Source organism: Drosophila albomicans, chromosome 2R, assembly GCF_009650485.2.
Source record: "Drosophila albomicans strain 15112-1751.03 chromosome 2R, ASM965048v2, whole genome shotgun sequence".
Classification (NCBI taxonomy): Eukaryota; Metazoa; Arthropoda; class Insecta; order Diptera; family Drosophilidae; genus Drosophila; species Drosophila albomicans.
The window spans coordinates 13133006-13158949 of record NC_047631.2 but is presented as its reverse complement, the minus strand read 5'-3'; the positions used below and the strand labels follow the sequence as shown (position 1 = coordinate 13158949).

General features: G+C 42.0%; 10 protein-coding genes across 18 annotated transcripts; 2 read left to right on the top strand and 8 right to left on the bottom strand.

Annotated features, from left to right (window-relative positions):
• Nucleotides 1–84: 84 nt before the first annotated feature.
• On the bottom strand, nucleotides 85–1468 carry LOC117573618 (zinc finger protein 721-like). The gene is made up of 4 exons (XM_052008145.1): nucleotides 1269–1468; nucleotides 534–1201; nucleotides 355–471; nucleotides 85–291 (listed from the first exon to the last, which is right to left on the bottom strand). Exons 1-4 carry the CDS (start codon nucleotides 1386–1388, stop codon nucleotides 99–101), a joined length of 1098 nt encoding a protein of 365 aa, XP_051864105.1. The 5' UTR covers nucleotides 1389–1468; the 3' UTR covers nucleotides 85–98.
• A 204-nt stretch (nucleotides 1469–1672) lies between these two features.
• On the top strand, nucleotides 1673–2976 carry LOC127566211 (transcription factor Ouib). Its single transcript, XM_052008147.1, has 4 exons — nucleotides 1673–1896; nucleotides 1974–2545; nucleotides 2619–2729; nucleotides 2785–2976. The coding sequence occupies exons 1-4, from the start codon at nucleotides 1771–1773 to the stop codon at nucleotides 2873–2875; spliced, it is 900 nt and encodes a 299-aa protein (XP_051864107.1). The 5' UTR covers nucleotides 1673–1770; the 3' UTR covers nucleotides 2876–2976.
• An 11-nt stretch (nucleotides 2977–2987) lies between these two features.
• LOC117574865 (transcription factor Ouib-like) lies at nucleotides 2988–5356 on the top strand. 2 transcript variants are annotated; one of them, XM_052008141.1, is made up of 7 exons: nucleotides 2988–3090; nucleotides 3183–3368; nucleotides 3421–3619; nucleotides 3672–4002; nucleotides 4058–4494; nucleotides 4549–4953; nucleotides 5024–5356. In XM_052008141.1, the coding sequence occupies exons 2-7, from the start codon at nucleotides 3356–3358 to the stop codon at nucleotides 5262–5264; spliced, it is 1626 nt and encodes a 541-aa protein (XP_051864101.1). In that variant the 5' UTR covers nucleotides 2988–3090; nucleotides 3183–3355; the 3' UTR covers nucleotides 5265–5356. The 2 variants fall into 2 exon arrangements, with proteins under 2 accessions (XP_051864101.1, XP_034114773.2); XM_034258882.2 differs by having other exon boundaries at nucleotides 2991–3368.
• A 631-nt stretch (nucleotides 5357–5987) lies between these two features.
• LOC117574866 (cystathionine beta-synthase-like protein) lies at nucleotides 5988–8194 on the bottom strand. Of its 4 annotated transcripts, XM_052008143.1 has the most exons (5): nucleotides 8129–8194; nucleotides 7966–8045; nucleotides 7458–7682; nucleotides 6322–7363; nucleotides 5988–6261 (listed from the first exon to the last, which is right to left on the bottom strand). In XM_052008143.1, exons 3-5 carry the CDS (start codon nucleotides 7678–7680, stop codon nucleotides 6003–6005), a joined length of 1524 nt encoding a protein of 507 aa, XP_051864103.1. In that variant the 5' UTR covers nucleotides 7681–7682; nucleotides 7966–8045; nucleotides 8129–8194; the 3' UTR covers nucleotides 5988–6002. The 4 variants fall into 4 exon arrangements, with proteins under 4 accessions (XP_051864103.1, XP_034114775.2, XP_034114776.2 ...); XM_034258884.2 differs by lacking the exon at nucleotides 7966–8045 and having other exon boundaries at nucleotides 8046–8142; XM_034258885.2 differs by lacking the exon at nucleotides 8129–8194 and having other exon boundaries at nucleotides 7966–8118.
• Nucleotides 8195–8657: 463 nt separating this feature from the next.
• On the bottom strand, nucleotides 8658–9653 carry LOC117575032 (antigen 5 like allergen Cul n 1-like). The gene is made up of 2 exons (XM_034259111.2): nucleotides 9495–9653; nucleotides 8658–9437 (listed from the first exon to the last, which is right to left on the bottom strand). Exons 1-2 carry the CDS (start codon nucleotides 9600–9602, stop codon nucleotides 8763–8765), a joined length of 783 nt encoding a protein of 260 aa, XP_034115002.1. The 5' UTR covers nucleotides 9603–9653; the 3' UTR covers nucleotides 8658–8762.
• Nucleotides 9654–9747: 94 nt separating this feature from the next.
• LOC117575031 (cystathionine beta-synthase-like) lies at nucleotides 9748–12967 on the bottom strand. Its single transcript, XM_034259110.2, has 4 exons — nucleotides 12786–12967; nucleotides 11882–12106; nucleotides 10206–11247; nucleotides 9748–10145 (listed from the first exon to the last, which is right to left on the bottom strand). The coding sequence occupies exons 2-4, from the start codon at nucleotides 12102–12104 to the stop codon at nucleotides 9860–9862; spliced, it is 1551 nt and encodes a 516-aa protein (XP_034115001.2). The 5' UTR covers nucleotides 12105–12106; nucleotides 12786–12967; the 3' UTR covers nucleotides 9748–9859.
• A 1038-nt stretch (nucleotides 12968–14005) lies between these two features.
• LOC117573349 (uncharacterized) lies at nucleotides 14006–16510 on the bottom strand. The gene is made up of 2 exons (XM_034256475.2): nucleotides 14765–16510; nucleotides 14006–14255 (listed from the first exon to the last, which is right to left on the bottom strand). Exons 1-2 carry the CDS (start codon nucleotides 16508–16510, stop codon nucleotides 14013–14015), a joined length of 1989 nt encoding a protein of 662 aa, XP_034112366.2. The 3' UTR covers nucleotides 14006–14012.
• A 1001-nt stretch (nucleotides 16511–17511) lies between these two features.
• On the bottom strand, nucleotides 17512–19030 carry LOC117574808 (uncharacterized). Its single transcript, XM_034258772.2, has 3 exons — nucleotides 18265–19030; nucleotides 17993–18211; nucleotides 17512–17934 (listed from the first exon to the last, which is right to left on the bottom strand). Exons 1-3 carry the CDS (start codon nucleotides 18550–18552, stop codon nucleotides 17614–17616), a joined length of 828 nt encoding a protein of 275 aa, XP_034114663.2. The 5' UTR covers nucleotides 18553–19030; the 3' UTR covers nucleotides 17512–17613.
• Nucleotides 19031–19633: 603 nt separating this feature from the next.
• Nucleotides 19634–21225, bottom strand: LOC117575829 (protein FAM98B). The gene has a single exon (XM_034260233.2). It carries the CDS (start codon nucleotides 21153–21155, stop codon nucleotides 19737–19739), a length of 1419 nt encoding a protein of 472 aa, XP_034116124.2. The 5' UTR covers nucleotides 21156–21225; the 3' UTR covers nucleotides 19634–19736.
• Nucleotides 21226–21487: 262 nt separating this feature from the next.
• On the bottom strand, nucleotides 21488–25634 carry LOC117574904 (SH2B adapter protein 2). 5 transcript variants are annotated; one of them, XM_052006638.1, is made up of 4 exons: nucleotides 25475–25634; nucleotides 24303–24933; nucleotides 22852–24240; nucleotides 21488–22345 (listed from the first exon to the last, which is right to left on the bottom strand). In XM_052006638.1, exons 2-4 carry the CDS (start codon nucleotides 24804–24806, stop codon nucleotides 21986–21988), a joined length of 2253 nt encoding a protein of 750 aa, XP_051862598.1. In that variant the 5' UTR covers nucleotides 24807–24933; nucleotides 25475–25634; the 3' UTR covers nucleotides 21488–21985. The 5 variants fall into 5 exon arrangements, with proteins under 5 accessions (XP_051862598.1, XP_034114833.2, XP_051862599.1 ...); XM_034258942.2 differs by having other exon boundaries at nucleotides 24303–24914; XM_052006639.1 differs by lacking the exon at nucleotides 25475–25634 and adding an exon at nucleotides 25137–25152 and having other exon boundaries at nucleotides 24303–24914.
• Between the last annotated feature and the right edge of the window lie 310 nt (nucleotides 25635–25944).

Sequence of the window (25944 nt, the reverse complement as noted above, 5' to 3'; positions counted from 1 at the left end):
AATGGTGTGAATAGCAAGTTAAGGGCGCGCACTTAAACATTCGAATTTCTATATAGAAGTATAAATAAATGAAAACTGCAGAAATACCAGTAAAATATTTATTCATCAACCTCTTCAATAATTGAATCTGCGAACTCAAAGTCAATATCATCATCGCTATAAATGTTCTCTTCTACTTCGGCAGACGCTGTCGTTTTTTCATGGGCTTCCTGAACTCGACGATGACGTGCTGTTATATAGTGATTTCTTAAGTAGATAGGTGCCTTAAATGTCTTATTACACGGCTCACAACTAAAAAGTATGAATTAAAAATATTATTTATCTGCCTGTCATATACACTTCTGCAAAACTTACCGATAAATCACTTCGCCTGTTTCATGAGTCTGTTTATGATTGTTTAAGCTGATTTTGCTAACAAACGCTTTAGGACAAATGTTGCATGCAAATGGTAATTGATTCGCATGAAACTTTCTGGAATGGAAAATAATATATCAGTTTACAATTAACTTTATATAGTGACATTAACTGCTTACAGTTCATGACGACATCGACTGGGACTATTGCGGAAACCCATTCCACAATATTTGCATACGAAAGGCATTTCACCCTTATGATGAACGCGAACATGAAGCAATAATTGAGAACGTGTGAAGAATTTACTGATGCACTCTTGACACTGAAACTTCTTGATGCCCGAGTGACGCAACGCATGATCCTTCATGTTGCTCAAGTCACTAAATGCCCAGCCGCATACATGGCAAATGTACTTCTTCTCCGAAGACGTAACACGCGGCTTTTTTTTCTTGGCTTTTTTAATATTTTCACTGATTGCCACGGCAATATCATACATTGGTTTGGAGTCATCCTGTTCAGTAGTGCTGCGACATGGTTTTGTGCCATTCTTTACTGGATTTTGGAAACGCCTAATTCGTACTCGAGGATTAAGGTGGTTTGATTTAGATATATGTCCACTAATCTTCATATTTGTTTTTCCTTCAAAGCTCTTTGCATTGTTTGGCACTTCAATGATTTCATTTTTATTTAATGGATCTAAATGGTGTAAATCTTCCGAGTCCGAATGCTTATGGCTCAACAAATTGGTATTTGCATCCAAGCAGCGCAAGCGAAATGCCATCGAATGGTCCAAGTCCAGGTAACAGCAGGAGCAAATATGACTTGGCAGGCGGGAATCAAAAGAGAGCTGTATATTTTTCGAAAGGATTTTAAATCAATATCTGGGACATTGCAAGCCGTCAATTAAATTCTACCTTGATGCCCGTAAGAGCTTCGATGTTTTGTCTAATGTCCTCGTTCTCATGATTAAATAAGTTTCTTGGATTTGCGTTAAAAATGGGTTCTGCACAAGTTCTGCACTGAAGCGGCATCATTTTTCTAAAAATATTTACTTACTGACAACAGTGCGACCGTAAGTGCGTAAGCGAAGATACTATTTTACGTCAAAAAATACCCTAAGAGATCTAGCTTTATGTATAAAAGAAAAACAAAACTGGAGATGGTCTAGATTATGTTTTTGATCATTAATCCACATACAAAATAAATTTAAATTATATTAAAAGTTGTGATTTACAATTACAAAATACAAATACAAAATAAACATTTTGGTATTTTTTACTTATACATACAATGGAAATGGCGTTTAGCCATAATCGAAGCCAGCTGTTCCATATTATTGCCATTCACGCAAAAATAAATAACAATCTTGCTGCAGTTTTTGCAGCAAAGGAAAACATTTAAAATAAATAGTTCATAATGGATGAATTGCTCACACACTGCCGCACTTGTGGTACAACAATAAACAAAGAATTCGATGTCAATCTATTTGAAGAATCGAATTTCCAATTAGTAGCATTAATTCAAGACATTGCCGACATGTGGGTAAGTTTCGTTAAGCAGATCGAAAAATGAAGCCATTTCTACTTGTATATTTATAAATTGCATTGATATAATGGTAGATGGAATATGACAACATTTTGCCGGATTTCATTTGTTTACGCTGTAAAACTATTTTGGACCAAATACTTCAATTCCGTTCAATTTGTCAAAGAACTCATCGAAAACTATTGGCGGCTATAAAAGATTTAAATAAACGCAACGAGCTAAACCATGACTATGAATCGAATCCAAATGTAGGTGACGAAGACTCTCAACAAAATGAGAGCAGTGAAGAATATGAGATAATACAAGAGTCTGACATCGAAGAAGAAGTACCTGAAACAACTAAATCAGACGTAATTTATGTTGAAAATACGATAAAGTCAAAAGCTAAGAGGCGAGATAATCGCCATTTAAAGTCCTGGATTTGTGATCAATGTGGCGGAGTATTCAAATCATCCACATACTTGAAACTGCATTTATTACGACACACCGATCAAAAGAAATTCGAATGTGATATCTGTAAAAGAAGATACTATACACAAAACGAAATGCTGCGCCATAAAATATTGCATACAAATGCAAGGCCTTATGCATGTCGTTATTGTGACAAAACATTTCGTGGCACGAGCAGCAAAGCAGTACATGAAAGGTTAGCTAAGGATTTCTCCAGTTACACTTTAATTAATTAGTAATAATTTATTAATTTTTATTTTGAACTTCAGAACTCATACAAACGAGCGGCCATTTGATTGTCGGTATTGTGATAAATCCTTCAGATCGACATCAGTTCGAAAAATGCACGAGGGAGTGCATTTAAATAATCGCAAATTTCAGTAAGAAAACTGTGTTAATATATTAATATAGCACTATAATATTTGCCCATTTTAGTTGTGAGCAATGCGATCAATGGTTTCTGCGTTCGTCACATCTGGCACTTCATCAAAGAACGAAAATACACAAGGCAAAATGTCCCAGTTAATAAGTATTAAATTTTGCAACATTTTGAATTTCAAATAAATGACATTCACACGTTAATGTCAAGCACTAAATCAGCTGTTAAATTGTAATGTGAATAGACGGTCTTCTTCTTGCTACTGAAGGAGCATACGCTGATCGGGCTGGGAAAAATCATATTGCTTATTGAAAGAAGTCTTTAATTAGAGTGTATTTATTTTGTTTGGAGCTATTAATTAGGTATTGTTTTTAATAAGGACGTAATTAAACATTTACTGGTTTTTATTGTGAAGTGGTAACTCAATGTGATTATTTACCCATCAAAATGAAAGAAACATGCACAAATCGCGGCGCGCATCGTAAAAGGTTGTTGCGTTTTGATAAAAATGACAAGATACGACTTATAGCAGCAGTGAGACTGCGACGTCTCCTCTGGGACGTGAGAGACAGCGAGCACAAGGATCTAACGTGTGTTAAGGAGGCCTGGCAATCAGTGGGTGCTGAAATGGGCAGAGAGGGTGAGTGACTAATTCACTACTGGAAACAAATAATTAAATGCCGCTCGTTTAGCAAACGAATGCAAAGTCGCTTGGCGTTCATTGCGCCAGAGTTATCGCTATCATTGCAAGGCAGCCAATAGTCGCTTTAATGTTGATTGTGACAGCGACGATGATGTTGATAAAGGCGATGTGGATCCACTTGAAACTCCAGATATTCATTGGGAATTTGCTACCCACATGGTCTTCTTGCAGGAAATGTCAGGAAAGAGGTAAAGAAGGTACACTATTCATTTACCAATTGATTTTTATTTAACTTTTTAGGTCCGACTCTGCTTTGGATGAAACTCCTCCGACCGACTCAATAGTGGAAGATTACACGGATATGGAGTATCTGGAAAATTATGACATCGCAGAAGGTGACAATGAAGACAACGAGCAAGAGGAATATCCTGCAGAAGATGAACTCGAAGAAGATATTTACTATTTAACAAGTTCTTCGAAAGAAATGCAGCAGCAACCAAAGATCGTTATGGATGAAGTGCTATGCAGAACGTGTGTACAGCCAATAGAAGATGCTCAAACTTCTCAAAACCTCTTTGATCCTCACAACAATACAATACTGCAAGATATCAAGGAGCTGACAGATCTGCTGGTAAGCTGAGGCCCTGAAACCCAATGTAAATTTATAACAATTTCTGTTTGTGCAGCTAACACAAGATGACGACCATTCCGATTTCATCTGCAGTCTCTGCCAGCAACATCTGGAGATGTCTATTGAATTTCGCAGATCATGCATTGACGCACAGTCTCAGATCGTCATCAATGTACACATGAAGGAGGAGTCCGATGAAATGGATTATCCAGAGTCGTTAAGCATTACCCAAGACAGGGCAAGTGAAGCACACTTGAAAACAGATGAAGTACGATTAGAAGATATTGATATATCAGATAGTGAAGAGTATTACGAAGAAGTTGATGTGCAGCCATTGCCACTTCCAACAGCACCGCCTACCAATCCAAAGAAATTAAAAAAAGATGACAACACTTTGAAATTGCAGTGTCATGAGTGTGGATTGACTTTCACTAGCCAAGATCTGCTCAAAATGCATATGCATCAGACGCACAACATGCAGCTTCATACGAGGTTTGTATTCTAATCATTTGAATCGAATATCCAGAGTATTTAAGCTTTTTACAGATTTGTGTGCAAGCATTGTGGACATGATTTCAAGTACTCGGCACCGCTTGTCGAGCATCTGAAGAGCATCGGCGTGCATTTTGGATACAAGTGCGAGGAATGCGGTCAAAAGTTTCACAGCAGGCACTTCCTTAAGAAGCACAAAAGACGAATTCATGGTGTGGCTGATGAGCACATCTGTCACATTTGTGGAAAGAACTTCACAACTGGATTCAATCTGCGTAACCACATCGTACGGCACGCCGGGACTCGACCTCACAAGTGTAAATTATGCAGCGCTGCTTTTTCCACAACTGCGGAACTGAATAATCATAAGCGAACGCATGACAATGTACGTCCGTATCCTTGCCGTTATGCCTGTGGAAAATCCTTTCGCCATTGCAGCAATCGCAGCACCCACGAAAGGTAAGATTCACTCCAACAAATTATTGATATAATCATTAGTCTTTACTAATAATTAAATTACTATTTGCAGAGTGCATATGGATGGGAGTCAGCGGCCATTTCAATGTGAATATTGCGACAAATCGTTTGTGACCAAAGGTGACTGCAGAGCCCATCAAATGGTTCATACGATGAGTCGTGATTATAATTGTGAAATTTGCGAACAAAGCTTTAAGCTGCAGAAGCATTATCAGCATCATCTCACCACCAAGTCTCACAAAAAACTGGAAGCTCTTCGCATAGTGCCCAAGAAGCAAGATTCAATTGGATAAAATATTACTAAGATAAATGTAATCAACTATAGTTAGCAAAGATGTAGTTTAATTATATAAGTGCTGGGAATTTTAAAAAGCACCTGTTTATATAATTTGGAATCGTATTGGTATATTATAAATCATACTTCTCCATTGCCAGAGTCCACTACTTGTTGATCAGTAAATAGCAAAAAAGGATGTAACAGTTGTCTAGAGGTAAGCAAAGAACTGAATCATTACCTTCCATAGTTTATTTTAGTAGCTTATTTAATTTGCCATATTTTCATTGTATTATCGCAGCACATTTGAGTTTGGTCAATATTTGTCAAGAGGATAATAAACAAGCAAGTTTATATCAATACTCAGATAACAAACTCAGACAATTATGGGCCGACACAAATGGAAAACCAATTATCTTATCATTTACTTTATTATTACAACTGTTTTGAATTTACAGTCAATATTTAGACTGATATCAACGAGCGATGTTCCTTCTTAAATTGTTATAAATATGCTGATTAGCTTAATCTTGGGGGTCTTCACACAACGACCGATAACAGCTGTAGTTGTAGGAAAAGTAGGAAAAGTTTTTGTTGCGCAACTTATCGGTTGGTGATTCGAATTTTGTAGATGGCACAGCGAAGCTCAATTACTTTATTTCTATCTATTATCTTCAATGAATGACACTCCCTCGAATGAAATCTCTGAATAAGTATTTCTCTGCTCAGTTAGTAATTTATTTCTCTACCAAGAATTTCAAGGATCGGAGTTGTCATTGGATATATAGGCAATAATGTCTGCTTTGGTAACAACTGCCAAGATCTTCTCGTTCTGCCCGACAACCAGCACACTGGGATCCACTTCCAGTACACGTGCCAGCTTGCCAACTATGTCACTCTCTGGCAGGCGAACGACACGTTTGTTAATCGCCTTCAAAGCAGGCTCATCCAGTTGCCGATTCATGCTGACCAGCTGATTGAGGAGCGTCTCTTGACCCACCACGCCCAAAACAGCTCTGCAAATGGATGATGAAATAAGAAGGCGATTGAAGCAATTGAATGATTATGTAACATACCCAGTTTTTTGGTCAACCATAGGCAGCTGATCCACGCCATGCCGTTGCATTATCTCAATAGCCTGGCCCATTGTTGTGTTGGACTGCAGCGTGGCAACAGGACTGGACAGCTTTAATTTTGATATGGGGACATCCCACCACCAGTGTCGATGAGGATTGTCGAGTTGCTTGAAGCCACGTGCCTCCATCCAGTTGTCTGATACAAACCGGGACATGTAGTTTCGAACGCCATCTGCAAGGATCACCACACAACGCTGGCCAGCCTTCAAGGAGCGTGCACACTTCAAGGCTGCAAACATAGCGCCACCACTGGAACCACCGCAGAGCAAACCCTCCTCGGCAATGAGGCGACGACTCATAGGAAAAATGTCAAGATCATAGACTTTGACCCATTCATCGATAACCGTGCCATCGTAGACGGTTGGTGGAAACTTGTAGCCAATGCCCTCCACCTCGTAGGACAGCACATCAGTCTTGTTGATCTCCATGGGACGAGCCAGCACGGAGCCATAAGGATCGACGCCAATTACACGACAATTGGGAGCCTGCTCCTTGATTTTGCGGCCAATGCCAGTGATGGTGCCCACTGTGCCAGTACAAAGCACCACCATGTCCACCTTATTGTCCAACTGCCAGAGTATTTCGGCAGCTGTGCCATCATAATGTGCCAGCGGATTGCCAGCGTTACGAAACTGATCTAGAACAATCGAGTTGGGTGTTTCATGCTGCAGCCGTTGGGCCACGTAATGAAGACCCTCCGCCGAATCGTAGGGCGCCTCGTTGGGAGTGCGTACAACTTGCGCGCCCAGAGCATGTAGTATGTAGACTCGCTCGTTGGACATCCTTTCGGGCATGACTATGATGCACTTGTAGCCCTTGACGGCACAGGCCATGGCCAGGCCAATGCCCGTGTTGCCCGACGTGGGCTCAATTATTGTGTAGCCTGGCTTCAGCAGTCCTTTGTCCTCCGCATCCTGTATCATGCGATAGGCAATGCGATCCTTAACTGAGCCACCCGGATTCATGAACTCACACTTGGCAACTAATCAAAGATACGAATTCAATTAACGCGATTAGCACATTGGAAACGTGATGATGACGTGACTGTGGCAATATACTTATATCACTCTACTTACACATCTCACACTGAATGCCCTCCTTGGTGGGTATGTTGTTGAGTCTGACGAGTGGTGTGCAGCCAATGGTTTGCAGGATATCAGGGGTAATCTTCTGAGGATGTGCAATGCCACGTTGCGTGTGAGGCGTCTGCTCCTTGGTGTCCAGATGCCAGGTGCATCGGGATGGCTGGCCAGGATCAATGAAATCTGCTGGTCTCACATAGCTGTTATTAGCTGCCATTGCTGTAAAATAATTTGGAATATATTTAGTCCTGTCTAAGTTGAACTGCAACTTCTGTGTTGCTTTTCCGCTGCCGGTTCGCGATTGATTGAACTATTCGTTGATCAGCACCTCGCATGTTGGCAGTGGTCAGGCCCACTTCGTGTAGAGTTATCAGTGCTACTTTTATTTTCCTTGTCTTATCGTGGATTGTTGTGAAATTGTTGGTAAACTTTGCCTGTATTCCCGGTTACTAAGTCACTAGATCTTCTGCTATCTCAAACATGCAAACATACATCAGCTTACATTGACCTCTAAAGATGTTGTGTTATCCTAGTTATTCCATCATCCTTGTGATCCACACTGAAAATTCTATAATTCCATACCTTTGGATTATATGATTTTATATATAGAATTTTTATTAAGCACTTGCTTTCTTCTTTACAGACAAAATATTACTAGATCTTACTTCACGACTTGGGATTTATATAGCAACCCGATGTTATTTCCCCACAGCTAATAACTCAATTGATATTAATACTAGCACACATAGATATGCATATACGTAAACAATTTTTGCATTAGTGTTATATGTATGTGAAATATACAGGTTATAGTCTAAGCCTCTCAGTAAACACACTCAGTTAAAAATCTCAGGTTATCAGGCTCAGTTTAAGACAAATGCGCTCAAGAGAGTCATAAGAATGTATGTGATGCATGTAAATGTAAAAAAGTTTTAGTTTTATATTATTTTGTTGTATTTTACCAGCAATAACTGCATGTCATTATTTGAGTGTTTAATTTGCATTTAATTCTAATATTTTGTAAATTTTTAGATTCTTTAAAATTTTTCGATTTAAACAATTTTGTTATCTACAACTATCATATTTTTGTAATACCCTTCCCAAAATGTTGAGGGTATATGAAATATTAAGTACGCTGTATCTGATAAGAATCGTGAAGAGGAAGCACTGCTGATAAGAAGCACTCAAGACAGATTTTCCATTGCTTGCGATTACGATTTATTTATTTATGTTCGATAAAAGTTATACTAGGTGTTTTGTTTACATTGCCTTGAACTTCTTGGGTCGTCGTCTCCGTATTTAGAACAATCTGATGTCGCTAACGATCTTGTCGTTATCATAGATCTCCTTGGCATAGCACAAATTAGGGTAGTCAAAGGCGGCGCCATAGCGATTCTTGCAGCCGGAGGTTGCCTTATCGCCAGGGGTATAAACCGGCTGTCCGATCACATTCGAAGTGGCAAAGTTGCAAGTGATCACAAAGTGATTGTAATAATCGCGAGAGAATCGCACGGCAGCACATCCCAAATGGGTGTTCTTCTCGGCGACGGCAATGGTGAACTTGGCGACATTCTTGTTGGGCAACTCCTCGGGAAAACTGGCCAGAATTTCGGGCGATGCATTGCTGCGCTCACCGAACCATTTCTCAATCTGCTCCTTAATGATCTCTGCATCCGTGTACTCGGACTCGGCACCGCTATAGCTGAAGATGGCATTGTTCTGGCCGGCATAAGCGAAGCGTTCGGTGCTGCGGCATTTGTCGGGCAGCGACTGACAAGTCTCCACATTCAAGAGAGCCAGATGGGCGAGCTCCTCGCACCAGGTCATCTTGGCCATGCGAATTGCTTTGGGTAGCCCTTCAATGCTGCCGCCAGCCACATTGTTGCGCAACTCATTGAACAGACTGAGGATCAATTTCTGATGTGATTCGATCTTCACCTGACGCGCATCCTTGGGGCAATCCTCGCTAAAGTTCTGCAGCAGAATTACAATTTACTACGACTGTTGCGAGCTTAAAGAACTAGAACATACTCCCTTATTGTTGCAGGCAATGTGTTTGTCCAGGCAAGTGGGCAGAGCACAGTAGTCCACTGCTGTGGCAATGCCAGCCAAGGTAGCCAATAGAATCAATACTTTCATTGTACTTTGTTGCTTTTACAATCGGTATTCACCACAAACTGAAGTTGCAACCCACAAACAGTCGCTATTTATAGGCCACAAAAATGAGGCGGATATTATTACAACTGAGTTCTGAGAAAGATCTGCTTCGCAATATGTACAACTGTTTTTGTTACGATATAAAATGTGTCCAAGATTTAATTACTAAAATGTTAAATTATGTGTAAATGCACTGGTTAATTATATCATCATTAAGTTAAAAGCATCCCAGGAGAATTCTAATGCTTGACATCTCCGTTGCCGTTTTGCTTGGCGCCAGCGCCAGACGCAATGTACGATGTGACATCCAGTTTGGTTGCCAGTGCCAAGACCTTCTGCTTGTCATCGATAATCAGCACACTGGGATCCACCTCCAACACACGTGCCAGCTTGCCCAGTATCTCAGTCTCAACCAGTCGAATGACTTTCTTATTTATTGCTTTGAGAGCTGGATCATCCAATTGCCTATTCATGCTGACAATCTGATTGATGAGCGTCTCTTGACCCACGACGCCCAAAACATTTCTGCAAATAGATGAAGAGATTGGCAAACGTTTCAATCATGCGAGTTATTATATAACTTACCCAGTTTCTTGGTCAACCATGGGCAACTGCTCCACGCGATGCTGTTTCATCAGTGCGATGGCCTCACCCACAGTTGTGTTGGACTGCAGCGTGGCCACAGGACTGGGCAGCTGCAGCTGGGAGATGGGCACACTCCACCACCAGTGGCGATGCTCGTTGACGGGCTGCTTGAAGCCACGTGCCTCCATCCAGTTGTCGGACACAAACTTGGTCATGTAGTTGCGAATGCCATCGGGCAGAATGACCACACAACGCTGGCCAGTCTTCAAAGTGCGGGCATACTCGAGGGCCGCATGCATGGCGCCACCGCTGGAGCCACCGCAGAGCAGACCCTCCTCGGCGTTGAGGCGACGACTCATGGGGAAGCAGTCGGCATCGCAGATCTTGGTCCACACGTCCACGACGCTGTAGTCGAATACTGTGGGCAGAAAGTCGTAGCCAATGCCCTCCACCTCATACAATTGCACATCAGTCTTATTTAGTTCCTCGGGACGCGCCAACACGGAGCCATAAGGATCGACGCCCACCACTTGACAATTGGGTGCCTGCTCCTTAATCTTGCGTCCAATGCCACTGATGGTGCCAGCTGTTCCAGCCGAAACCACAATCATGTCCACCTTGTTGTCGAGCTGCCACAGAATCTCCGCAGCGGTGCCATCATAATGTGCCAGCGGATTGCTCGCGTTGCGATACTGATCCAGCACAATCGAGTTGGGAGTCTGGCGCTGCAGCTGCTGGGCCACATAGATTAATCCTTCGGGGGAATCATAGGCTGCCTCAGTGGGCGTGCGTATAATCTTGGCACCCAACGCACGCAAAGCATAAACCTTCTCGTTGGACATCTTCTCGGGCATGACAATGATGCACTTGTATCCCTTGACGGCACAAGCCATGGCCAGACCAATGCCCGTGTTGCCCGACGTGGGCTCAATGATGGTGTATCCTGGCTTCAGGAGTCCATGCTCCTCGGCATCCTGCACCATGCGATAGCCGATGCGATCCTTCACCGAGCCACCTGGATTCAGGTACTCGCACTTGGCATCTAATAAAGAAGAACAGAATAAATATGTTGTATAAGCGATTACAAAATTTCAAAAATGAGATATTTTCAGATCATCTATAGCTATACTTATCCGACCTCTTTAAATTAATATTAAAGTCTGTTAAAACTGTTTAATATTAAATAAAAAAAGCTATTTAAGTTTATATTACGAAAGCATCTGGTTTAAAACATTCTAAATTAAATTAATTAAATGTCTTCTAAATTTCTTAACAGTACCAAATTCTCAGAAATCACCTATAATTTTGTCATAGATTGATTTAAAATTGCAATATTAGGACCTCAACGTGCATATACAAATTTTTAATTTTACATAAATCGAAGAACTATCTCTTATAGTCTCTGAGATCTTCGTGTATTTTATCTTCTATTAAATCTTTTTTATATTTGAGTTTAATGTTCCACAAAAATAATGTAAACACGAGTTTGATGATTTTTTAAATTAATCTGTTATGTTTACGTTATTTTATCAAAAGGATTTGATTTCGTCTTCGGTACTACCATTGATCATTGATCAGGTATACTCTATAATTCTCTCTTGGCACAAAGTTACTCTTCCTTTCTAGTCTATGAACAACAGCTAGAAATATTCTTCTAACAAGTTGAAGATACTCACACATCTCGCACTGAATGCCCTCCTTGGCGGGTATGTTGTTGAGCTTGACGAGTGGTGTGCAGCCAATCACCTCCAGGATATCGGGGGTAATCTTCTGACGATGCGCGATGCCACGTTGCGTGTGGGGCGTCTGCTCCTTGGTGCCCAGATGCCAGGTGCACTTCGAAGGCTTGCCGGGATCGATGAAATCCGCTGGACGCACATAGCCCTTATTCGCTGACATGACTGTGAATGAATTGCGAGTGAGACTCAATCAATAAAATGATGCGATTCCGCTGCCGACTCGTGCTTTAATGATTTGATTTCCTGCGTTAAGATTTGCTTGCCACCATCTGGCTGCTGCTCTTGGGGTCAGGCTGACAGTGAACCCAACTTATCACTTATCACTTGTTGATTGTTTTTTTTTTTTGTTCGGTTTCTGCCAACTCATGGTAGTTTTGTTGTGAATCGCAGCTTATTTGCCTGCTGACGTCACAAGCAGTGTTACCATGTCGCCTGAGCATCCTCAGCTTTGAGAGGATTACGTTATCTCCTCTTCTGATTGGGTAATTGTTGCCAAAAATAAGTGAACTAACACGTTTCAAGGCAATGCCTTATCAATGACTTGTCGTGTTTTTATTACGTCGCATATTCGCATGAGTTTATTTTTTTCAATTTCGCATTTGCCTAACGTTTTTACATTTGATTGACGGAAACCGGCAAAATGCAAAAACAAATTTGCAAATGCAATCCACACACAACATACAAACATATATGCATACGTACATAAGCAAAGCACATGTACACAAACACGCACATTTATGTTTGCAGAGTGTTCACACATATGCACATTAGCTGACTGCTACAAATTTGCAGGAGGAGCAGTGCTCTCTACTGCATTGCTGCATTGCAATTACATGCTTACCTGTATTTTATATTGTTTTATGTGCTTAGACACGTTTCAATTTTATGGTTGCAAACACTTGAGTATGCTCTCCCTAGCAGTGCCAGATAAGAACTAAATTACCAATGTGCGCTTCAGAGCAAATACACGTGATAGATACGCGCGACGATGTTGTTTCTCCAAATAGAATTGGCTCTCTGAACATGTTGTGTACGCAGCACACATACTATTCCCATACATGCTCAAGTGGACCCGCTACCGCAAACACACATACAGGGCGCCCGGCGACCTAGTGCTGCAAAAGGTTGGTTAAGAGTGTTGTTAAACTCCAACCGGAGCAGCGAACTTCAGTTCAACCAATTAGCATAGGAAAATCGAAAAACGTAGCGCGAAAACTTAAAACGAATGAGATAGACTATTGTTATTGTTTTGCTGACTTAATTATTTTTACAATTTAAATGCATGTCATACTTTTTAATAGCAATACTTGTGTACAAATTAATTCATGTTTAGCCGGTTTGCTGAGCTGTGTATCTACTCCTGTTTGACTTGTTTTCCTGGTTTTCTATAGAACAAACTCCTTAGAGCAATAACCTCAGCAATGCAGATACATGTCTATTGTGTAAACACGTAATGGTGTTTACACACACACTCTTTCAAACAAAAGCAGACCATGTGGAACGCATTTCACGCTAACCAGAGTTTGGTTGTGGCATTTGTGGATCGCAATCGCAAATCAAGCCGTTATAATTTAAAACATGAGTTTACGATTTATGTATCGAATAGTAAGTACTATTTAACAGTATTTATACATTTGTAAAAATCAAACAACCTGATTACATCTATAAAATGGAAAGCGTGTCACTATCAATGGGTCTTATCACAACACAAATATTATGTTTACACTAAGAATAATGAAGCGCGTCAGATTCTTATCAGATTCACCACAATACACGAAGCTTATCGCTCATACGCCTTGTAATCTGTGTGGTGCATTTTATGACGGTATTTATAGAAATCTTTATGAACTCTCTCCAAACCTTGTAGAGTCTATAAAATAATAAATTTCTATAAAGTGTAAATTGATTAGAAACACTGAAGATGTTCTCTATGACGCATCTTATTTCCTGTTTGCTGTGGAAATCCCCAATTCTACGTAATATAGAAACAAATCGTAAATTAGCTTTAATAAATTAATTTAATATATATTTACTTATACTAATGGGAGCTACTTAAGTTGGCATATTTTCAGCAATTAACGCGAGCTGGAAGACGTTTCATTTGATAGTCTTCGCCGACCTTAAGCACAGCTAACATGCCCTGCACTGAGTGCGACTCGATGTGACAGTGATAGCTCCAGAAGCCAGGATTATCAGAGATAAAACGAAGTATAACATAGCCCAGACCAGGCACCTGCACAGTGTCCTTAGCCACAGCTGGGTATTTATCGGGCAAACGTCTCAGACGTCCTTGTCTATCTAATTGACGAATCTGAAATGGAAGTAGTAATAATTAGCTTATAATTTAAAATTGAAAACAATAAGATAAGCATTTTATTGCTTTTAACAAACTTAATATAAATTAATGTCCATATTTGGATTCCATTTAAAATATATAAATAAATTGTTAAATGAAAAAAATCAAATGGAAAATAAAATAAATTATTTAGCTTGTAAGTTATTTTCTTCTCCGAATTCTTAATTTTCTTTTCAGATTTTAAAATTACTAAAATTTTCAAAAAAATACATATATAAACAAGTAAGAGTAAGAGTAAGAGTAGACTTTAGTTTAAGTTTTGTTTACTAAATTAAATTACTAGACCATTTTATGTTTTACTTAGTGAGGGTTAAGGGAAGTCTTTATAATTACAACTTTGCAACGACAACAGATAGACGGATATCTGTTTATGGCTATCGGCTTCACATAATTTTAAATACCCACTAACCCACATTGAGGAAGTTCATCTAGAGCTAAGTTAGAAAAGCGATAGTTGGACTTACATTTTTAAGATCTTGTTGATTGCCAAGGACGTCCTGTCCCACCACGCGGAAGGTGAAGCCATGCATGTGGATGGGATGCGTGGCATCCATGTGATTGACAACAACCATTTCGATGGGTCGATAGGCAGGCAAGCGAATCACATGGACACACTCGCACACCTCGCGATCACACTGTCGCTTCTTGGCGGCCAACGAACTGCGATTGCAGAAGTAGCCATCGTCCTGGTAGAGATAATGAGCCTGCAGCAATGAAATGCCCGGTGGCATAAAGCTAATCTCATCGATTTGAAATAGAAGCTCGCCATTGGGCGCCTGGCGCAGATTCAGACTGGAATAGTGTGTCAAGAACTTGGTGTAGCTGGGCCAGGGCACGGGATCCAATGAGCGTAGGGAGACAGTGCCCACATCCTTGTCGGGACTCGCCTGACGCAAGGCATTTAACGACTCAGAGTCATTGGAAATCTTATAGCGGAAATCGTTGACAAAGATGGGCGGATTATCATTGTCATCCAGTTCTCTGGCCCGCTGACTGTCGAGTATGTTGCCCTGGGGCAACTCACTGCGAGCGGCACCGCGATAGCTGAGCACAGCTCCCTGGTAGAGGCTGCGCTCCTCGCAGCGTTCGTAGCCACGCACACGGATCCAATAGTTCTTGGCATATTGATTCGCCTCGAGCACAAAGTCAAAGCGTTCGGCGGAGGTTAGAAAGAAGCCATCGGCGAGCACGGGTTCGATGTCGTTGCCATCGGTGCTGATGATGAGCAGCTTGTGCTGCTCAATGGAGAACTCCACGGGGCAGTTGAAGACGCCGTTGTAGATGACACGCATGCGATAGCGATAGCCAGGTGTCACCCTGAGACGCTCGTAGCGATGACGTGAATCCGGATCGGGCAGCTGGCTGAGATGATTGCGTCCCTTGCCGTTGATCAGTATATTGCGCACCTGCTGCAAGTCGTAATCATAGAAGATGTCCTGCACCAACAGCGCATGCTCCACCAGATCGTAGTCATAGAGTCGGGCTTGAGGATTCGTTTGATGTGGCTGACGCACTATCAAATTTCCGGCTATGCCGAAGCCACGCTGCCAACCCATATGGCTGTGATACCACATTGATCCACTGCGATCCGCAAGGAACTCGTAGCGAAACACCTCACCTGGCTCCACCGGATACTGTGTCACATGTGGAACACCATCCATTTCCGGAGTGCGCGACATGTGAATGCCATGCCAGTGCATTGTGCTGGACTCGCCCAGATAGTTGAGCACATCCACCACCACAGTGTCATTCTCGCAGAGCTCAATCGCCGGGCCCGGCACCATGCGATTCACAGCCATCACCGGAGTGGAGACGCCATCGCCATAGATGCAGTTCTCCGATGCACAAGCTCGCTCATCGTACGGACAACGTTGGCACTCGGGACCAAGGCGGCGATAGTTGTGCACCACCAGTTGATAGTAACAGCTCTGCGATTGTCCTTGCTGGCAGACGCGACGACACGGATGCCGTTCGAAGCCACCAAAGTTCGAGATATCCACCTGAGCATAGTCATCTTTCAGATGTAATCCTCCATAGTGTGATGACTCCTTGTTGGTCTTGTTCTTGTTCATCCAAGGGAATGTGAACCATTCTATTTTACCTTCCGGCTCCGTTAACTTTGCGCTGCCCAAGTCCAGTTGGAGCAGGCACAGCAGCGTTGTCCACAGTAGCCAGCGTTGGCTTTTACTTTTAGTTGACGGCGTAAACATGACGAAGCGCAACCTTCAACTGTGGCCAAGGGCCCAAATTAACCCACGAAGAAAGTTTGGAAATCCAGCAAAGCAAAGTGGACGCCACCCATCCATAGTTGGACATGCGCGGCACGTGACGATCATAAAAGCTGAGCTGCATTTTATTAGCTTTTAATTTGCCAAAGACAAGTGAATTGTAAGATCGCAGTGATCGACTAAGTTATGCCCTGTAAAGACAGTTACTTATAGAATTTGCCAGTTTTAGAGAAGGATTAAGTTCTTTTACAATACAATAATTTATGTCATCATTTTATAACCTATAGAATTGGGATTTAAATTCCTACTTTTTGGGAAATGTTATATTAAAAATAAGAATGTGTTTTTATAGTTATTCTTTTATGTAATAAAAATAGAAAATAATGCAAGCTTGCCAATTAAAATCACAAGTTTAAATTTTTATGTTTAATCAGTAATTATGTACTTAAATGCCTCTTCAACATTTACCAAAACTAATAACAACAGCATGTTTTAACCAGAATTTTATTAAAATGGCTTTCATATTTTATTATTTTTGTTATTTAGTAGAAATTCAAATTGTATTAAATATTTTATGTTCTTATTTTAATGTAATTAAATTGTGATGGGAATTAATGATTTTATATTTTCTCTAATTTCGTTAAAATAGCATTATTTCTATTTCTATTACAATTATAAAAAAAATATTCTACAACTACTATTTCATTTATATTCATTATTAATTTGAAACATAATTACTTTAAAATTGCATTTTTATTTAATTTTCTTGGCAATTATAAAGTTAGCATATAAGCATAAAGTTAATCACTTGAATGACTATATTAAAAATATTCCGAAAACTACTCATATTATTATGAATTATACAATTATCAAATTAATTTAAAAATAAATAAAACCACTTAGGCTTCCATAAAGGGGATTTTCAGATACCAAACTGTAAAGAATGTGACATTAATATTCAAAATGCGAATATGCTTCTTAAAGGACAATGGAATATTTTTATTATTATATGACTGCTATACAAATTGCAGTTCAATGGAGTTAAAAGTAAATGCTGGACATAATGTTTGCTTACAGAGACGGAATTACTTCTCAGTTTCCGCCGCAGGTGGAGCTGGAGGAGAAGTGGCAGGAGTTGTAGTTGTCATGGCAGTGCTCATGAGACTAATGACACCACAGGCAATCGGCGCACCCACCGAGATCTCCTCATTCTGATAGGCCAAGGCATTGGGTACAGTCAAGGAGGAGGAGAAGACTTCCGCATTGAGTGCTGTATTCAGATCGATTGGCTTACTATGAATAACTATGGAGCGTCCAATGATGCCATTGAAGCCAAAGAGCTGCAGATAGATGCTCATAAAGACTGCGGATACACTGCCATCGTCCCTCACCTCCAGATTGCCCAACTGCAAAGCCGGAAAATAGTAAATTATATCTCTTAAGGCAACTTCTTGAGAAACTCACAAAGTTGTTGGGGAATTGTCCACCGGTTGATTTGCAGCCATCGCTAATGTCGCCATAAGTGTGGATGTGAAGTGCATGTTTTCCAGCTGGCAACCCGGTGGCATTGATGGACACCTTGATGTCACTGTTGTAAGGCAACTGCTGGAAAGAGATTATGCCCGCAGCTGCAGCAGCTTCGCCTTCTCCTGTAAGTCTGGCAGCCGCCTGCCACTGAGGTAGCTAAAGAAGTTAGGGAATTAGTATTGAAAGGTTTGGTTTGGTAGTTGACCTACATAGGGATAACCCAGATAAGCAGGCTGCGGTTGCAGTAGTGGACTAAGTAATCCTGCTGCCCCAATGCCACCAAGAATCGGACCCACGCCTCCTAGGGGCACCGTAAGACGTTCGTAGCGTTTCACTTTTGTGCCGGAAACAACTTTAACGTCATCCGATTGACGCGTCAAATTGGCGGCTGGCGGACGCAGGCGATCCAACAGATTTTGTGCGCTGCCAGGCGCAAAAATGCCACTCAAAATGTTAAATAGCATAAATGCTCGTACTGCTCGACTCGCTCCGATCATGGCGATTAATTGGCGGATAGATGGATTCGAAAATTGGGGGATTAAGTACTCGCTGTACTGTACTCGCTGAGTAATTGAGTTGCACTGAACTGTGCGCTGTGTGGGCCTGTCGATGTCGATGTCGTTGTATGTTTTCGGATGACTTCGACATGGTTTTCATGCTGATTGAACACGTTAATTATCCACAATACAGTGGACACCAGAATGGACAACGACGATGATTAGTTTGTTGCTGCTGTTCAGCTCAGTGGCAATTGAGTGTCGCGTGTTTGATGCTTCGTTACCTGTCCAGGGGCGTAGTCACCAGGGCTAACCATTTAATTGGATTCTAAACAACTTCACATAACCTCAAAGCACATAATGAAGCGATTTCTTGAAGCTACGTTTAAAATTCAGCACTTTAAGATTCACCATGACTCAATTCAAATTGAAAACCTAAACTAAAAACTTGTAAACCCTTCAAGCTAATTCCTTTAGAAGACACTATGCATATTCCTCTGTAGCCAACTGATAATTGAATAGTTCAATATCTCGAATACTTTATCCGTTAACTTAATAACTTATTTGATTCCACTTAACCTCAATTTAGATTGAAATAAAAGTTTAATTAACAATTTAATCATTGTACAACTCGCGCCCCTTTTATAGACGACTCTGGACAAGTTGGCAATATAATTTGACACAATAAAATGCAATATTAGATCGACATCAGCCAATTGAAAGTGAAAACCTAACCTCAAAAAACAAACTGCACGACATGAAGATAATACAAAAGCAGTTTTACTTTTTTCTTGACAAATCTGATCACACAATTGATTAGCAACCTAAATAATCAGATGACACAGAAACGCTTAGCAAGTAAGCCAAAAAAAACTTGTATGTACTTTTTATAAAGAATATACTAATTAATGCAATCTCTGCACGTAATGCGATTATAATTTGACTTGGCAAAATGTAATATCAGATCGGAATTAGTGAACCTAACCTCAAAAGGCGACGACACGCGAGAGATTCTTAAATACAGATGACACATTTTCGAGTTTTAATTGCTATTAAACAATGATTATATTTTGTTTTGTTTTTTAATGGCCTTGGCAAAAGCCGCTGTTAAATTAGGTGACAGACGAGCCGGGGACTGGGAATTGGTTAGAGAATAATAAACTATGACAGTTCTAATTACAATCTTAGCTAAAGCTAAATATAAATATCAATCTAGGTAATGAGCAGCATAATGGTTTAATTGCACGCCGCTTTAATGGAAGCCACCTCGTTGGTTGTAGCCACCACGTCCTCCTCCCTCCGCGATAACCTCCGCCTCCACCACCACCACGTCCTCCTCCTCCGCCACGGTAACCGCCGCCACCACCTCGTCCTCCACCGCCACGTCCACCACCACCATCAGCTTGAGGATTCCAGCCAGAGCCCTGCACGCGTCCACTACTATTGAGCCACTGCTGGTCGCCTCTATCGCGATCTCGTTGTTCTTGCGGATGCTGTTGATACTGCTGCTGTGGCTGCTGCCAGTTCTGACCTCCGCCTCCACCTCCACCACGTCCTCCTCTATTGCCACCGCGATAGTTACCGCCACCGCCACGTCCACCTCCTCCAGCAAGTCCGCCAGCTCGCTGCTGCTGCCATGAAGGCATCTCTGGCGGCGGCGGCGCATGCTCATTGGCGCGTCCTCCGCGATCCGGCACGCTGCCAATCACATGCTTCTCAATCTTCGAGGCTGTATTTTTGCGCACATTCACCGAGCTGGTCTTCTCAATGATAGCAAGATCTGTACGCGCCGCAAGCAGCGCCACAATGTTCGTGTCTGCTCCGCCGTATTTGAGAGCATCCAGCTGTTTAAGCTTCTGCTGGAATCGATCGTTTATCTCCTTCTGGCGATGCTTCATGCTCTCCGACCACTGGAAACTCTGAACGGTCGCCTCCAGACGCGTCAACATCATCTGACGCCGCAAATTGTACTCGGCATCCAGATCCTTGTGCATGGCCTCCAGCTGACGCCACTGGGCATCCGTCAGTGGTTTGTTCGAGTTCATCAGCGGCTCACTGACCACTGCCTTGTTCGTCTGCTTCAAACGTTGATCCAGCTTGGGCGTCAAGCGATCGAAGAGCGACTTCACATTGATTGTGCTGGGAATCTCACCCAGTTGCAGATCTTTGGTCAGCTGTATAACAGCAGCTTGTAAATTGGATTCAGTCTTGGATTTCTTACTGGGTGGCTCCGCCGGCTGCAGCTTCAGTGACATCTTGGTGGCCATCAACTCGGATGTTAAGTAGTTGAGCAACTGCAGTAGCGAGTCACTGGTCTGGAAGCGTTCCGACATCGGCACGGCCACAAATTGACGATAGGGACATCCCAGCTCAGTCAACAGTAGCGACAATTCGAAGGCAAACTCACTGTGGTCCTTACTGCTATTGGCCACATGTTCGTCCGTCTTGCGCAGCAAATGTAATTGATTGGCCAGCCAATAAATCACCTCACGCAATTCAGCATCACCGATACCACCGGCCACAGCCTTCTGCAGTGATGGCTGATCCACGCCCTCATAGCCAAGTGCAGTCAGTGAGTCAATAATATCCAATTCGAGATCCATTTGTGCCGGCTGTCATTCGTTGTTATTGCCTTGTAGATGAATTCAGACTTTTTTATTTGCCGGGGTGTGACCACAAGCAACATTTATAAAACTTACCAAACAAAAATATAAAAACCTTGACATCTGGTCACATCTCCAAAAATATTGCACAAAACGATTGTTGGCGTTATCGATAATCGGTTTGATTAGTAATGGAGGCGCACAAAATACTAATGCTTGAATCTTGATCACTAGCGTATTAAAAAAATATATTTGCATTTCATTTATATAACTTCATTTATTGTAATTTACCAATTTTAATATAATTTAAATATATATATGATTTTATATTTTAAAGTGTAGTTTATATATATATATATATATATTTATATATATAATGTATATATGTATGTATTTTTTGTAAAGCAGGAAGTTTTAGGATTCGCAAGTGTCGCACCTTTGGTGCTACAAATTTTACATTTTTCGTTTTTTTGTTATACATACTTACAACATTTACTTATTTACTTAAAATGAACACACACATTTAGCTATTTAATGTATACAAATATATATATAATCATAATAATATTCAGTTACTTCATGTGTTCCAGAAATAAATGTATCTAAAAAATGAATAGAAACAAGCAATTCTCACACACGAAATACATACAATTTGTTTTTGCAAATACACAAAAAAGGAAACACACAAAAAGTGAATTAAGAATTAAACAAAATTCCAAAAAAATGATTTGTTTGCTGTTGCTGCTGCTGCTACGCAAATGGCACAAAAATAAATTCCGCGCAAGAAAATTCGAAAATCAATGCAATGGGCGGGCGCGGCGACATATCGCCTAAGTGAAGCTATACTGATTATCAATGGCGCGTCCGGTGCACTCGCCGCTTCCTGATGTTCCACCACCGGTCCCACCGGCAGCACCACCAACTCCACCACCGCCACTGCCACTGGCACCACTATCGGCACCACCATGACGCGATGATGTGGCTGCCTGGAGTGAAGCGTTCGAGGCACGCAGGTGCGGTTGATCGAGAAAACCATGGCCTGCAGGCGGCGAACTGTGCACGGTCAATGGTGTGGGATCCAAATGAAAGTAGACTTGCTCCGGAAAATAGACGTGTGTTGGCTCTTGTGGCAGTTCGATTTCGTTTGTCTTTAGGCGAACACTTAGATTCATGGTAATCACTTCGTTGCACTGTGAATGGTTCAAGACGTATGGATATCTTCTATTAAATATCGTTGAGGCGTTTTTCAATTAGTTTTTGATTTTTTTTTTTGTTTTTGTTTTGTTTGTCGATTTCAATCTGTTGGTATGTGTGTTTTGAGGGGTTCGTTTGATAGAGGGAGAAGGGTTAAACATGAAGCATGCAACAAATTGGGGAAACGTATTCAAACTGAGAACACAACAAACAACAAAGAAAACCCCAACAAAGAATGTACAACAAACGGATAAATTGAAAGATTCGAGAATTCTGGTTACAAATGCGGACAGACTTAGTTACTCAGTTATTTTTCGGGAGTTCAAAGAGAAAACACAGAGAGAGAGAAAGAGAAAGATAGGTCTTGGTTGCTGGCACTAAGACTATATCTATACCCCGCCGGCCGATTCGTTAATGAAATGAAATTAAAGTTGAAATCAAATAAAGGAAAATAAAAACCATCACTGACACTGAATTGACTCCAAAATTTTGGCTATCTCACATGTCTCGGCGATGGATGTCCATTGCTATTTCCATTCGCGTTGCCGCCGGCTCCGCTACTCCCTCCAGCTCCTCCCGCTGCCGCATCGACAGCCGCTGCACCTCCTCCTCCTCCACCCGCCGAGTCGTGCGACAATGTTGTGTTGGCAGCAACCGTCGCCATGCCGATGGCCGATGCATCGTTCAGTCTACTGGTGTGATGCACCCATTCGGTGAGCGTCACATCCGAAGTGCCGCCCGACTCTAGCGGTATGGGATTGTGTCGGAAATGCTCGAGCATCTCCTGTATAGTAGGGAACCACAGATGCTGCACCCGACACTGTCCCTTCTCCGAGATTGTGAGTCGCAGATGCTTGGCACGTCCTTGGAAATTGAACGTCAGCACAAATTCACCACGTCGCGTCTCGCTCTGTCGCACCAAAAAGTAACCATGTCCCGCTGCCTCCGATTGTAGTACCATGCGTGCGGCCTCTGCACGCGGCAATGTGCCATGGAACCATGGGAACTGGCGCATCTCCGCTGTCAAATCGGCCACGTTTACATCAGAATCCGTTTCAAGCAGTTCGTTGCCATCAAAATTGCTGGAGGCCGACAAACGCTGTTCGCCACGTTGTGGACGCGATGGAATATCGGGTGGCGCATTATTATGATCGTTGTTGAGCTGCGATGTGCTTAGGGAAGCATTTACGTCATGCGACGAGGCAGCAACATTTGCATTACTATTGCCAGTTGCTGTGGCTGCCACCAAACCGCTGTCCGCTGACTGCGAGTTCACCAGATTGCCATTGGAGCCGCTCAATCCCAGACCACCTTGTTGCTGGTATTGAGGATTCTGTATGCCGCCCAAAGCACTGCCCGTGCCTGTGGGATTCGGATTAGTGGTGACTGGCGATGTCTGCATAGCAGCTGCAATCACATCCGAGTCAAGCATCGGCTGCTGAGTGGGCGGCGTGCGCATGCAATAGCGTATGGTGGCCAGCCAGCTGCGCATATCTTCTTGGCTACCCGCCTCAATCACATACTCCATGTTGTTGTCGGCCTTCAGCACGAACGTATTGTTGCGATCCGGCATCTCCAGTGTGGTTGTTTCACGTGCCTCCGAAATAAGAAAACAAAAGACGCCGCTGCGCGGTTTTGTCGATTTGGGCGGCGTATAAAACTCCAGCATATAACCGCCCACTGCTTTGACCAGAGCGAGACGACAACGTTCCCACTTCTGTGTGCCAGTTGTTTGATCCAAACTCTCTGCGGTCAAATTGTTAACGATGCCCTCTTTGCGGCACTCGACCACAATCTTGGCCAGCTTTGTTTTGCCACTCTGTTTGCTGCTGCCCACGCCGTCCACATCGTCAGAGTTCTTGTGAAAGAATGCCTGCAAAAAGAAGAGTTTCTAACGTTAAACTTTCGACTTGTCTTTCCGATCTGCTTGCCAACTGGCGGCAACTCGCTCACCTTGCCCTTGCGCAATCCCTTAAAGGAGAGACGTCGCAAAAGCGACTTGGGAAACAGCCGTGATACCTCATGCTCCTCGGTATCAAAGCTATCACCACCTGCCCCGCCTTCCCCACCAAACAGCGAACCAACGCCCGTCTTTAGATTGCTGCGACGCCGAAAGAACTCCGTGTCATAGTGCTCCAAGAAGGAATCCACGAATTTCACTGCAAAACTACGATGTGGTATGTTGCGTGCTTCATCCGGCGGCAGATTGCCGTTTATGTAACTGATGCATGCTTTGGCAAAGTCCGTAGCAGCAGCGTGAGCATGTCTATCGCAGAATTCCTCCCAACTTGTACCTCCATACGTGTAGGATGTGCTGCTGCTGCCAATGGCGTTGCCAGTGCCCATCGGCGCTGGTATCAAATCGCTGCCACCGGCTGCCCCCAGACTGGTGGTGGGTCCGATGTAGCCGCCAGCGCTAAAGGCGCTTGAATTGGCAGCTGCGCTGTTTCCGCCCATGTGCACAAAGGACTGTCGTTGTTGTTTTTGTCTGCGTAGGTGGTGACGCTGTTCAGGCTCGCTAAACCCGTCAATATTCAGTTTGTAACCCAGCTATCGCTTGGAGTGCTGCAAACACAAAAAATCACTGTTTTTATTAAGTATTTTTTTTTAATTTCTTTGCACGGCAGCAAATTCACAATGCAATTGTGTTTTTGTTTTTGCACAAACAAACACATTCGCACACCCACACACACATACATGCATAGAATTTCTCACTGGGTATGTACGCGATGTTACTCAATTTGCGTTCACGTTGCTCATTTTGCGTTTACGTTGTTTTGCTCTTACGTTGATTGTAATATTCCACTTTACGTAGCGCGTAGGCGTATTAACGTATCTCTACACACACAGAGACTCCACATATCTATGTATGTAGCCTGTACGTATGTTTGTAGAATGCGTGTTTGTGTGTGATATGGCTGCTGATTTGTTTTTGTTTTGCAGATTTGATGATAAGCTGGATTCAGCGGTAAATCAAGGCCATTTCAATGTCTCAACCATTATTGCTTTGCAGTTTGTTATTAAAATGCAACTCGCTATACGCTACGCGCACGTATGTGTGTGTAGTACACCTCCTACACAATCATTATTTTCTCCGCTTTCATTTTTTCGAGGAATTCACTTACATTTATGCAGTATTTGTGTAGTTATAACGAGAAGCGCACCGTTCGCAATTACTTTTTCACTTATTTCACAATTATTTACTACTTTTTCGCCACTATATTTTCATTTTCAAGAAGAAAAACACAACGCAATATAATCGTCTATCGTCTAAACGCCAAGAAAATCATTTATCGACCAACTACTCGTTTTTAATCGATTACCCTCCACTTAAATCGATTCTTTAACAATCGGTTATTGATATATCGATTAAGATATCGGCACGCACTTTATCGTTCCATAACTATTCAAAATGCACTTCAAAAGCATTTAAAGAATAAATTGAAAAACACAAGATATTTGCATGTTTATGTTTAAATCTCACATTTTTATTGTTTCTATATGTTTCGAAATTGCATTTACTTAAAATTAGTATGTAACTACTATGAATACAATATTTATAGTAATGCATTATTGTTAGTTTTGCTTGATCATT